At 29.7% G+C, this 14969-nt stretch overlaps 1 protein-coding gene across 1 annotated transcript; it reads left to right on the top strand.

Moving 5' to 3' along the window:
- The first annotated feature begins 3228 nt into the window (after positions 1-3228).
- On the top strand, positions 3229-5052 carry LOC107865849 (pseudo histidine-containing phosphotransfer protein 6). Its single transcript, XM_016712044.2, has 5 exons — positions 3229-3534; positions 3634-3764; positions 4040-4183; positions 4246-4318; positions 4723-5052. Exons 1-5 carry the CDS (start codon positions 3466-3468, stop codon positions 4777-4779), a joined length of 474 nt encoding a protein of 157 aa, XP_016567530.1. The 5' UTR covers positions 3229-3465; the 3' UTR covers positions 4780-5052.
- Positions 5053-14969: the final 9917 nt, after the last annotated feature.

Raw genomic sequence — 14969 nt, 5'->3', positions numbered from 1 at the left:
CATATTTGACTTTTTATATCATACTCTTTTTAATTTTGCATACTGTTGGTTATAGCACTTAAATGAAATCTAAACATCAACTCTCATTACATATATATAACATCGCCTCTCTATAGTAATCATGAAATTTTTCAACGAACGATGTCGCTCTAAAGATGTTTAATTATATTGTAATTGTAGGTTATATTTTTTAAGTTATATCAAAATGTTTTTTTTTTTTTTTTTAATAATGTGATCTTGTGAAAAAGCAATTGAGAGGAGGAAGTGGTAGCTTAAAAAGAGAAGGGAGATTAGAGTCAGTGAGTTGTCGGGTGAAAGGGAGAGAGAGGAAGGTTAAGAAGGCCGCACATTACAGCACGCGGAGGAGGAGACTGGACTCTGTACTGGTCACCCCACCATATAGCCCCTCAACTAAGTCCATTAACCAACACCACCAAGAAAATGCCTGCCCCGGCCACCCTTAATCCTGCAGTCACTGAGTCACCCTATATACTACAGTTACTATATTAGACCATCCTGAGTAGCCTATCCGGTCTACTTTATTCCCCACATTCACCTCGATTACCCAGACCACCGCTTGGAATGGTCTTTCACTTTTCATTCAACAAAAGTCATGTACAAAGGGGTAATCTTCATAACTAGAAAAAAAAAAAAAAGTAAATTTTTCAAACTAGTAAAAATGTTGGGGTTTTTGGGGGGGGGGGGGGGGGGGGGGGGGGGGGGGATGACTTGAAAAAAATGTCACGTAGTTGAGAAAAAAGAGTAACCATACACACATCAGTGTAGACAAGTTGAAAAATTAGAATATTACAAAATCCAATTGGAACTATAGTATCTGCTGTAATTTAGCAAGAAGTTGGAGTGATTCGCATCAGCGCTCTGATCAAACAACACACTTAATTAAACCGAACGAGCGCTTGATTAATTGAAAACTTTAAATTTTTTGAAGCATACTTTTGTAGGAAGGACATATTATTTTATGAACCACACGATACAACTAGTTACTTGAATTTATTAAGTATTGATGTCAGGGTTTATTTTTTGATGTTTAATTTCGTGCAAAATCATATATTTCTAATACAATATAACAGAGAGAATATAAAATGTTATATCTTAGAAAATATTGCTGCTAAAAGTTGCATAATGCAAGTTGACACTCGCGTGGAAAGATTTTGCTAGCTTACCATGATTTGCTTACACTGCCAAGCAATAAGCTAGTAAGTAAAGAGTGCAAGTGAAGAAAACACCGAGTGTAATATTGTTGATCATCTTCAAATATGATGGGCAGCTTGAAAAAAATTACTCTCTCCATTTTAGTTACTCCATAGTTTTTTCTTTTAAAACATAGTGACTAATTTTCATGTGAACAAATAATTTTTGAACTTCATAATTTTACCTTATAAATAAATGATGGCGTGGTCTAGTGGTTTAACGAAGTGGATTGAGCACCGTGAGATCTCAAATTTAATTTTTAACTGTGATAAATACTAGATGATATTTTCCCATCTGTTCTAGCATTAATGACAGAGTTACATGATAACTGTTACTGAATCGAACATAAAAAATATTAGAAAATAGATTCGTAGCTTCATATTAGTGTCTATACTTCTTTTTTTTTTAAAAAATAATTAGGGAAAAATAGGTAGGATTGCTACTCCCTCTGTCCATCAACAGATGTACATAATTTGTTTGACACACAAATTAAGAAATATTAAATGTTACGGATAATTTTATTATATTATCTTTTAAATATAATAAATTTAATGCATTCAAAAATATATTGAATAATTAATCACATTTCATGCTAAGGATAAAATAAATATATTTTTCATTAATTTTTTAAATTAAATAAATATTATTAAACATTTATATTTAGCATAATGAATAAGCAAATATAAATGCAGGGAGTACTTTTTAATCGTCCAATTCACCTTTGAAAGACGAAAATTTATTTAAGGAGAAATGACATAAACGACACTTCAAATTAAATTATTTCTATGAAAATGAGCATGGAATTTAAATTTTTTTTTCTAGCCATTTCAATTTACTGGTTTGTTATATACCGTTTCTACACACCTTCTATACAATTTCTATATAAATCTTATATATATAAATATTCTATACGAAAATTATACAATTTTGATACAAAATTTCTACAATAACTGTACTTTTTTATACACATTTTATACAACAATTGTATAATTTTCATACACTTTCTATATATTTTATACATATACATATTTGATAGAACTATACAATTTCTATACATATATCTTATATAGATACATATTCTATTTAACAATTATATCGTTTTTATATAATTTAATTATTATTTCTAAACAATAAAAAAAGCAGAATATTTGATCAGTTAAAAAAATTATGGCAAAAAAATTTGAAATATTTTTAAAAGGGTCGAATTGTCCAAGTTGAATACTGTATCAGTATTGTATATGGACTACGTAGACCAAAATGACCTAAATTAGGAAATTACTATAAAACGAAAATAGTATATTCGATTGACCACTTTTTGAAAAGTTTTCAAACTTGAACTATTTGTTTTAAAAGTACTATAGAGTGTCCTTTTCCCTTTATTTAATGATCGAGCAAGTCATCAACTTTATGACTTATTTTAGACCATAAATAATTATATACTTCCTTTATTTTATAATAAATGAATTGTTGAGATACTTTTTAATATTTACATTAATTTAATTATTCAATTTTCAAAAATAATATGGAGATTTTCTTTGAGAAAATTTATTTGCTCCTATTTACTTTATTGTTCTATATTAGGAGTACTATTATTTTGAAAGTCAGTACTGAAAGTAGTTATCAGGATCAATAATTTAATTTTTTTAAGAGTAATTTGATAATAGTTAAAAAAAAATAAAAACAAATAATAATATTTATTTTATATCTTAATTTCCTCTCCTAATAAGCATGCATTAGCTCAACAAATCACTTATTAGTAAACAGAGGGAGCACATAATATTCTAAATTTCGTGTTCAGCGTCAATTTCATATGATTAATTAGAACCAAACTTCAAACAAAATCAGTAAGATTATTTATTGCAAATTGGAAAGGACAAAAAAAGGTTGAGGATGTAAAAGTCTTGTTAGAGTAAAAAGTCAGGGTATATAGGATAGGTGGGGTCATGTCACCACCAAATGGTCACCCTTTATAAGTCTCTCACTCCCTACTCTTACCTCTCACCTGCCTCAGTGCAACCATACCATTTACTGTTACTCCCATTTTTGCTAAACGTACACTACTCCCCTCACCACCCCTCAAATAACAAACTACACACACTCCTATATCGAAAGCAACTCCCCTTAACCCCCACATTTAGTAACTACTAATAAAGACCGAACAGAACAGAACATTATTATTAATTCACTCTTATATTCATAAGTTGGTCTTTTTCTCATTTACAAAAAGCAGCCAAAACGGGTCTACCTTTGTGGATGCTTGGCCTCGGCGTTGAACGCTTGCGAGCCGATATGAATCGCTTGCTCGCGTTACTCTTCCATCAGGTATCTAAGTCTTTGCTTTTAAGTAGCATTTTTATCTTTTGTGTTTTACCACTTACTAAATGTGATTTCTTTTTTCGTACGTAACAAAAATAAATATAGGGAGTATTGGACGAGCAATTTTTGCAGCTGCAACAGCTACAAGATGAGTCCTCACCCAATTTCGTCTCTGAAGTTGTGAACATCTACTTCCAAGAGTCCGAAAAGCTCTTACGAAATCTCAGATCTTTGCTGTAAGTTTTTTGTTGGGTTTCTTTTTTTTTTTTCGAAAGTTTTGTCGGCGCATCTTTTTTACTGATGGATAGAAGAAGTAAATTCATAAAAAGCGATTTTACTAGTGGGCATGTTATATCAAGCGTGGAAGAAAAAGGAGGAAAAAGTTATGATCTTTTTGTTGGGTTATATATACCTCTGAGTTTGTGTTCTTTACTTTTTTTTTTTTTTTTTCTTATTCCACTTTTACCAACTCAGATTATTTTTATTTTCATTTTTGCAAAAAAAAAAAAAGAATGGACAGAGAGTTTTCGGACTACAAGAAAATGGGAGTGCATTTGAATCAGTTCATAGGAAGCAGCTCAAGCATTGGTGCAAAAAGAGTCAGAAATGTCTGTGTCGCCTTTCGTGTTGCTTCAGAGCAGAATAACCGACTTGGGTACGTTACTTTTTGGTTAATTTATCGTTTATCAGGGCCAGTAAAGAGTTTATTTCTTGCAGATGTTTGAGAGCTTTAGAGTTGCTTGAGCATGAATACTGCTATCTCAAGAACAAACTTCATGAACTTTTCCAGGTAATATATTAATTAGTCTCCCTTAGATCATGAACATTTTTTTCAAAGCTTGCATTTTGTAAATCATATTGAAATTTTAACACCCAAATTATTACTCACAAAAATTTTAAAATTTCTATGTTAAGTATTATATTTTTGTCCAAAGACCATTTCAAATTTTAAATTTCACTCTTGAAAACCAAAACTATTTGTTTTTCAAATTTAATGAATGACAAAACGAGGCCTTAATTTGAACACAGTACACATTTTTCATCCTAGCTGCTACTTTATAGGAGTATTGTTTTATAGATGTAAGTACGCCATGCATTAAATAGTTGGATAGTATTCCCTGCGTTCTTCTTATAAAAAGTGATTGCAATGAATCCTTAGCATTAAATAGTTCTGATCATAGTTTCGTGCAACAGATAGAGCAGCAAAGGCTGCTAGCAGCTGCAGTCAGGTACCCAGTGCAGCAGCACTAAGACAAAACAGCAAACAAAGTGGAGGCAAATGAGATATCGCCAAAATTAGACCTTTTGTTTTTGTTCTATCATTTAGCTATAGGCTGGTCGGGCCCTTCCGTGGACAGCAGGCCTTTAGTGCAGCTGCTTTTTTTCTTCTTCTTCTAACTTATGAGATATGGAGGGGGAAATGGACTTAAGCTAGGACTCATGTTGTGGTAGTTTTTGAATGAAGTGTGTGTAAATTGTGATTCTGGAATTTAAGTTTGGAGATTCTGCTTTAATGACTTCCCTTTATGGAAATGTCACTTTATTTACTAACAGCAAAAGGGGTCCAATCAAAATCTTGCTTATTATAAACATCAGTCAAATCAAATGAATGTCTTTTCTGCATGTAAAGAATATTTTATCAGCCAGTATTAAAGACCACATCGTCAAGTCTAACCAGCAAAGGATCATTTGAAGATTCTGCATTAAATATAGGAGTTCCTGCAAGTTGGGCTATAACTGCAAAATACAACTCACAATTAATGCATTTTGCACCATAGTAACTTTGAGAGAGAAATATAAAAGAATAATGGAAATTTGCTATATTTATCTTTCTTTTAGGAGATCATATAATGTGTATTACTAATACCTTATTTGACATGTCTTTTTGTTTATATATAACTAATGCAATCATTAGTCGTACACTCTTGTGTATTGAAATGTGTATTAGTGATACATTTCATTTTCTTTGTATTAGTAATACAAAGACTTTAAACACATGCATTAACTTATTAAATGACCTCAATATCTCTCAATTTCTCTCTCAAAATATTTCACAAATATTTTTTCCACCATTTTAATTTGCAATAGTTGATCTTTTCAAAATATTTCACAATTTCTTTTTCCATCATTTTAATTTACAATAATGAATAGTTGATTTAAATAACTATAACATATTTTTGCTTTACTTCGAAGTTTTTAAAAAGATTAAAAAAAATTGAGATTATTTTTTAATTTTACGTCTTATATTTTATTTTTATTTCGACTATGTTAATCCGTCGGCGTAATATTTTCGCGCAAAGACGTTGGTCTTGCAATTAATCTTAAAACCTCTATATACTAGTTCAATTATACTAATTATGTTTGAGAAGACAAAAAATTTTGTTGCAAAAAAATATACAAAATCAAAGAAGATATTTTTGTAAACAAATATTTCTTTTATAGAAATTATGTAAGATGTATTATTTCTTATACATCAAATCAAATAATGTATAAGAAATAATACATGTATAACTAATACAAGCATAACTAATACAAGCATTACTAATACAAGTATTACTAATACATTATATTCTACATTGTTCTTATACACTCTATCAAACCACCCATAAGAGTTTATATACCTTTTGGATAGTGTTGATTCATTTGATAGGAGTATATGATTGGGCTGACTAATCCAAGAAAATAACTTTATTAGTGAAGAATTACTTAATCTTGGTTTTAATGAAGATTATTATTGCTGTCACGATGTTTCATTCTATGTAAAAACAAATAATTAATTCAAACTAGATTGTTCATCGTGCAGATTTTTCAATAAAGCAGAAACATTATTTCCTTATAATGTCAGCAACGACTTGCATCTGTTTTAGATGATTATACTGTTGATAAAATTCATAAATAACCACTTTTTACTATCAACAATTGAAAAAAATAATTTAATCATGGACTATAAAATTCTAAAAATTACATATATACACAAACTAACTTTACCTTATTACAACACATTCCATATTAACAAACTAATTATATAAATCCCAAACTTATTACTAAAATCCCCTATTTTTTTACTTTCTCTCTCATTCTCTTATACATCAAAAAGAAAAAAAAAATCTTTATCATTACTTTATCTCTCATTCTCATATTTACTTTCTTTTTTTCTTCCATTAAACAATTCTTTACTTTCTGTCTCTTTCCCATTTACTTTCTCTCTCTTTTTCATATTTGTTCTATTTTTTTTCCATTAAATAACCGATTGTTCCTCCATTTTTGAATACCTTTTTTCACGCTCAAATTGCACGAGTGATAATGACGATCCTCCTCGGCCAAGGAATAGTGTGCTCCAAGAAATTGATGAAAGTGCAATTGTTACTTTAGAGTAGCATTATTTAATAAAGGTCGAAATTGAATCAACTAAATCTTAGTTTTGTGGTTGATGTTAAACGAATTCAAAGATTACTTTCTGGATGTTAATTTACATTTATGAATGTCTTCATCTTATGAGAATATGCTTTTTAGTCACTGAGACACTACTGCAAAGTTACTAACTAATTTATGGTACTTATTGAATTTCCCTTTCACTCAGCTTGTTAATGATTAAAACAACATATTACTAATTAATCTGACATTGTATTTTGAACACTTAGTATGTTTCCTGTTATGTACCTTTGCTTATAAGTGAATCTTACATTGAACTAAAGACTAATACGTTTTAAACATATATATTAAATAACAACATACATGTTGTAAAACGTTTATTACTTGTAAAAAACTTACAGAAATTGTTAATACCATGCACATTTATAATGTATGATGCTATATCATACATTGATACGAATGTATAATCAAATATTATACATTCGTAAGTCTACTGGAATGGCACAGTATCACTATACATTGCTTTGAATGTATAACAATTTATTATACATTCAAACGTTTACTGGAAAGGCACACATTTATTATACATTGATTTGATTGTATAAAAATATATTATACATTCGTAAATTTACTGAAATGGTACTGTGTATAATTAAAAAAAAATTGAATTCAATTAAATTTCGTTATTGTATTTCTAACCTCATACATGTTAAAAATGTATAATGTTATATCATACATTTATTACACATTAACTATTAATGTATAACAGTTTAATACACCGTGCGTTTCAACAATTACTTACTCCTATAGAGAGTAAGTTACATAGTTAATGTGCTTTTATAATAGTGTTCTAACTTCATATTATATGGTTACGAACTATGATATAGGGAAAAAGCTTAAAATTTTTATACTAATATAAATCATTGATTAAAGAAATTAACATCTATAATCAATAAAAAAATATAAATTACTTGCTCCAGCATTCAAAAAAATTAATAAAAAATATTTATACAACCAAAATCATTCAAAGTATCTGCACATAGAAAACCATATTATATTCTTCATGATTCCTTTGGAAAGAAACCGCAAGTCCTGCAGGTGTGATCGACTCCTCCGCATTTATCGAAATTACTATTGCATCACTTTTGTATGACGTATAACTAATTTCTGACTCCCAAATTTCAGAATGTCGCAACAATATGGGGATATTCATATTGATTTTACTTGTATTGAAGAACGTATGTAGAAGAAGATTTTAATGGTTTTGAAGAACGAATGTAGAAGAAAGTGGTTGTTTTTTGGCTTTTCAGATCGTGAATCACAAAAAAATAAATTATGTATAACAAAATTTTTAAAATTCAAATATTAGTTACATGTTCTATCAATAAATGACTTAATGTTGGCTAATTACTCCCTATAATTAAGGAACTGAAAAGTAATTAAAGATTCTCTTACCTTAAATGTAGGATTAGCTGTTACATCATACATTCGACCAATGTATAATATGTGACCGAATGTATGAGTATGTTTGTAAAAGATGGGAGAGAGAAAACAAGAAGGGATTTTGTGTAATTATTTTAATTGTCTAGGGGATTTATGTTGTTTACACAAATTTCACATGTGATGTAGAACTCCAAGCCAAACTATTATGGAAAAAAACGTACATAACATTCCTTAGATAGGAAATCACAACTTATAGCAAAACTTTCTTTTTATCAAGTTATAGCAAATCTTATTAAAAAAAAAATTTCCCTTTTAATAAATTAAAAAAATATTAATTATATATATGGAAAAAAAATATTCTTCTACCACAAAAAAAGGATGTCAGTTATTGTCAGATATCTATATCACCTTAAATATCTCATTAAACGGTTTTCATATAATTATAAAGATCTTAAACATATAATTCCAAGGATTCTCTTCTCAAAATCTGAAAATTTCAGTTTCTTGTAATCCTTCATTTATTCTTGTTACACATTTTCAGTTTTATGTTTGGAAATGATCAAATTAATGGAAGGTGAAAGGGTACATTCGCTTCTTGTTATGCATGGAGGAATATGGGATGTTAACAGTATGTTAATTGTTATTTGATCCAGTAGTTTATTATGATTAGTTGTGTTGCTCGTTTTGCAGAAATAAGATAGAGGTTTCAATCTGATTGTGATGTCGTATGGTGCATTTGGTTAATGCTTTGAATGATATTTTATTCATTCACAGAATGTTAACAATCTGATTGGCGTCGGTTAATTATTGTAATTGGTTGATGATTTTTTTGTATATACACGTTGAATGTTTGATAGTATTTTGTTGTAATCTATGAACTTTGTAAACGAGTAATTGTGAACCTTTTATGGCATTTACAGATAGTGATTTGTGAAATTTTTTAAAATGTTGATGGTATGATGTTGTTCTTAAAGTTTTATCAAAATCATTTTGTTATGATTCAAAGATAAGATTGTGCTTTCAAAATTGTTATGATAACGTACGCAACATTTGGTGTTTATGTTGAATATGTTGAAATTTGTGTATTTATTTGGAATGTTGAAATTATGAAATTGTATCCAATGACGTAAGGAGGTTTGTGTATTTATTTGGAATCTTGAAATTATGAAATTGTATCCAATGATGTAAGGAGGTGTGTATTTATTTGGAATGTTAAAATTATGAAATTATTGTTGAAAATATGTCAATTGATTATTAATAATGAAATTTGTATTATGCTTATAGGTAGACCTAGAGACTTTGCTATAGATGGGATAATGTATGCTGCAGATACAAAGTATAAATGATTGTTTGCTGCAATAATAAAACAATTGAAGATTGATATTAATTCTACAAAAATTGAGATTAAGTTTTTAGTAAATGATAGATGTCCACCGATGCTCATACATAATGACAATGGAGTAATGGTGTATCAATATAAAAAAAGAAGTAATGAGAATTTTTTTGCTAGTTATCCATTGTATGTGACAACAACTGATATATCAATGGCTGTTAACAAAAATTCTGAACAGTTAGATATTTGTGTTGGTAACAACATGAATACCAAATCAAATCTAGATCGACAGAATTTATACTCCAGAAATTCAGTTCGGTTAATTGGATTAACTCCAGATGATGAAATCATGGATGAAGATAGAGTTGAAGTAATTGAAGAAGTTACCAATCCGGTAATTGAAGTAAACCAGCGTTACATCAATGAAGAAACACTTTCACAAACTATGGATTTACACGCTTTCTTGCATCAGTTTACATTTAAAACTGAGAGGTTTAATCCAAAGAGGTACGAACTATTCCAGCTTACAACTTAAATTCTTAAAAGAGTATATTTCTTTGGCATTTTGTTTGTATGTTCTATATTTCTTTGTTTGATTCTAAACAGTTTAAACAGCTACTACCTAGTTTGTCATGTGGAAGAATGTATATGATTTCTAAGAGCTTCAAGTACAAATAATACAAAGGTTTTCATAATAAGAAAGTACTGTGAAATACATACATGTTCGGCACGAGATCAAATTTATGCAAGACGCCAAGGAATGACTAAGTTTATTGCTGGTTTGGTGTTGCCTAATTTGATAAACACTAATAGAATATACACACCAAATGATGTTGCTGCTGATATGTTAAGACAATATGGTGTGTCCTTGAACTATACTCAAACATGGCGTGCAAAGGAATTAGCAGTTAAGATATTGCATGGTGATCCAACCGAATCATATCAAAAACTTTCAGGTTATTTGTACATTTTGAAAAAACAGTATCCTGAATCAGTTATTAGTTGGGAAAAACAAAAGAAAATCGTTCCTTGTATGCTTTGTGGCGTTGGATGCTTCAATACGTGGATGAGAGTATTGCAGACCTATAGTTGTTGTTGATGGTACTGGGCTAAAATCACTTTATGGTGGGACAATTCTAATTGCAAGCACATTAGATCTAGGAGGTAACAAAGTACTATTTTACTTATTAATTTTCAGGCATAATTTATTTTCTTAGAAATAGTGTGTTAATTTTTTTTATAGTATGATATCGATATGTTAATAATATTCTGAATGATTTTACAATATGAATTAAATTTAATTAATACAGGTGTTGCTAATGATTTTGTATGCAGGTCATATATTACCCCTTTCTTATGCATTGGTTGATTCTGAAAATATAATATCTTGGACATGATTTTTCAAGAAATTTAGAGAAGCTTTTGGAGAAACAAATAATATGTGTATCGTGTCAGACAGAAATAACAATATCTGGAAAGCAACATCGACAATCTATCCGAATCTGTAGCACCATGCTTGTATTTGGCATCTATGGGAGAATATTAAGAAGAATTTTTGTAAGAAAGTTGATGAACTGCATAAGTTATTTTTTGCAATGGCGAAGGCATATACACTTCAAAAATTTGAAGAGTTAATGGGGAGAGTTGACCAAATTGACAGAAGAGTGAGTGTATATTTGTACGAAATTGACTATCATAAATGGACAAGGGTTCATTCTATAGTTAAGCGTACTTGGACTCTAACATCAAATATTGTTGAATCTATAAACAATACAAACAGGAAAGCCAGAAGGTTACCTGTTGTTTCTGTGTTGGATTTCATGAGGCTAACTGTTGAATCGTTGAATGCAAAAAATAACGAGGAAGGAAAAAATATATTGACAGTGCTAACAAAAAGATATAATGATATTCTCAATGATAACAAGCAAGAATCGCATAATATGATGGTATGTTTATATTTTAATTATATTACAATCTTGAATAAATTTCTTAAAAGACTTTGTTGTTTTTTGATTTATTTATTTTATTTCACTGATAATGTTTTGAACTGCAAACATGTTCTAACCAATAACATTTATTGTAGGTAAAAGGTTCAAACGAATTTTTGCATACCTTTACTGCTGGAGTTAAAAGGTTTGTTGTATGCTTGCAAAGTAGAAAATGTAGTTGTGGTCGATTTCAATTAGATGAGATACCTTGCTCACATGCAATGGCGGTTATTACATATCTAACCAACATGAAGAAAACTATTGCTCTGCATACTACAGCAATAAAAATTTTAAGGATGCTTGTGCTATACCAGTTGAGCTTCTTCCTTGTAAGAGGACCTGGAATATACCTCAAGAAGCCTTGGATGAAATTGTATTACCGCCTGATTCTAAAAGACCACCCGGATGTCCATGTTATGAGAGGTGGAAAGCACCAAATGAAGATAAGTGCAAAAGAGTCAATGTTACATGTAGTAACTGTCATAGAGAAAGACACAACAGGAAAACATGCCATAAATATGATCCTCCCGTTAAAGAATTTTTTTTAGAGTATTTTTCAAGTATGATTTTGTTTTATTTTTTGAATATTTTTAATAAACAATGCAACTTATCTTTATGTATAATATTTTGGTGCTCATTTTCAACTTTATATTAGTGTTTTATAAACATATATATGTTGTGAATAAAAATAAATAAAATGAGTTGATATCAAATATGTTGAATAAGGTGAAATAAAAAAGAAGTGTTAAAGTATCATAACATTATATAAGTGTACAAATATATCGATTAAAAAAGAGAAGATTTTTTTTATACCTGCTATTATAGTATTATAATAATACAACAGTAACAAGCATAAAAAATTCACATCAATGTAAAGCTATACTAACAGTATATAATTGTATAAATGAAGTGCTTAAAAACAAAAACAAAACAAGTTGAATGCCAACAATGGTAATTCATATAACAGTAAAGATCATCAAAAATAGTTAAGAACTTAAAAATTAATGTATATGTGTATTAGCGGAAATCCTATATGATGAAATTTAACAAAATGATATAGATTTCATTGAGTGAGTTTAAATACGAAATAACTGTATAAAGTATCAAAACATAATACATAAAAATTAATACAAAATGATATCGATGTATGATGAAATCACATGTGATGAAATAAAACAAAATGATATCGATTTCATTGAACGACTTTAAATATGAAATAACTATTAATAGTACCAAAACATCACACATAAAAATTAAAACTAAACTTTATTCATACCAACAAGTTAAAAAAGACCACACTAACAATCTCCAAGCAACATTAAATATGAAATGCCTATCTATTTCTGATTTTTGTAGTGACAACTGGACTAACAACGTCTCTCAATATCTTCGCACCACCTAGTCTACTTGTAACATTGCCTGTGACCACTCTTTCGCTTATAGCACCATCATTTTTCTTTTTTCTAGCATAATCCAAAAGTAACGCACCATATCTCATACAATGGTTCGTAGCATTAAACATGTTGGTTGAAATATCAAACAATTCATGACTGATAAACTCAGCAAATGCACACGCATACATACCGCAATCACTGTAAGAATAATAATAAAAAATGTTTAGTACATTATTTTGATGAAAATTTGACTTTTGAGAAGAGAGTCGCCACTTGATTTTAAAAAGGAATTAAGAAACCTTTAGACCCTTTAAATGATCCAAAACAGACAAATCGCTCAGGTTTTGAAGATTCTGAATAAGTGGTTCTTATTAACGTTTTAAGAAGGTGTTAGGCACCTAAAACGTCCGCTAACTTGCGGTTATCCGATCTGTTTGAAAACATTCTTTTGATTAACTTTGAAAAGATTATTTTTTTCAAAAAGTGGTTGATTTTTTGAAAAAAAAAAAGCGACTTTGGAAATATTTTGATGTTTATGCAAAACTAGTTTTTTGGCGACTCAACTAAGGATTGAATTAGGTTCGCAAAGCACATAATGAAAACAAACATAAAGAAAGGGAGGGGGTGAGAGATTTAGGCCATTGGCCCAAACCAACAAAACCTGTCCTAATTCTATGTTCTCGGGTTTTCGGCCCATTTCACCTGTCCTAAGTACAACTTTGGGTTTGAGGCCCAAAATACATGAATAATGCAATAAATAAATGAATAAATAAAATAGACAAAGACGACAAGTAAAAAAATATGAACGAATGAACAAAAGGGAGACTTTTTAGTCCTTTTGTCACTTCATAGATGGAATTTTAACCCATTCTTATTCTCTTGAATACTTGTGTTCGTATACCACGTTCGGATTTGACTCAATGAGATGGGCCTCGTTGGCCCGAGAGGGATGAGAAGGGAAAAAGTTCACTTGGACTCCAAAGTGGATTCATGCAAAACAAGAAAAATAAAGTGCATTAGTATATAATCAACAAAATAAAAGGAGAGAATAATGAGTCAACACATGATCCACCAAAATAGGAGAACCAAAAGCAATCAATACACGACCAATCCAAGCATGAAATAAATAAGAAGAACGTTAATTCCTAGTTAATTTCTCCAAGCAAGTTGGCACTTTTAGAAAAAAGCAATCTTAAACATATATGATACTTCCTTGGTAAGTTTACATAATAATCCATGTAAAACAACAAATCAGTGGGAAAGACAAACACGCAGGAATTACTGCAAGGCAAAGCTACGATATATCTGATCACAATTAGTTCTAGTATGGCTAAACCACTAAGCTATTAATTAACTAACCAATCCACAATAACAACTATGTGCAGCAATATGCTTGGGCAACTTTCAGCAACACCAGACAAATGAGTACTACTAATATCCTTTTAGAGATTATAATGTCAAGAACAACCCTTTTAGTGCTTTATGAGAATTGAAACCATAATTATAGAATTCTTATACTTTTAATACGATAATATTAGAGAAAGAATAATATTGGCGGCTATAATCACAAGTTGAAGGAAAGAGGAAAGCAGACTCTATTCATGACCAACTTCAGACCCTTTTACCATGTATAACAGTGACTCGTAGAAAACAAAATACCCTCTCTTTTACGTGCAAAGAATATTCAAATACCAGATTTCCATTTATCAATTCTAGTGTGTAATTATGCTAGATATTAATTCTAATTGGACAACTCTCAGTTTTAAAATAATAATCAAGTTTCATCGAGGTTATAGAAGGCACTAATGCGTGTGGGTCGCATATTTACAATCAGAACATGATGGTACACGATAAAAATTAAGTAGCGGTAAACGAAGCAATCCAGACAACTTCTTCCAGGCTTTAACATAA

Source organism: Capsicum annuum, chromosome 3 (assembly GCF_002878395.1).
Source record: "Capsicum annuum cultivar UCD-10X-F1 chromosome 3, UCD10Xv1.1, whole genome shotgun sequence".
NCBI classification, from domain to species: domain Eukaryota; kingdom Viridiplantae; phylum Streptophyta; class Magnoliopsida; order Solanales; family Solanaceae; genus Capsicum; species Capsicum annuum.
This window is presented reverse-complemented; position numbering and strand designations above follow the sequence as displayed.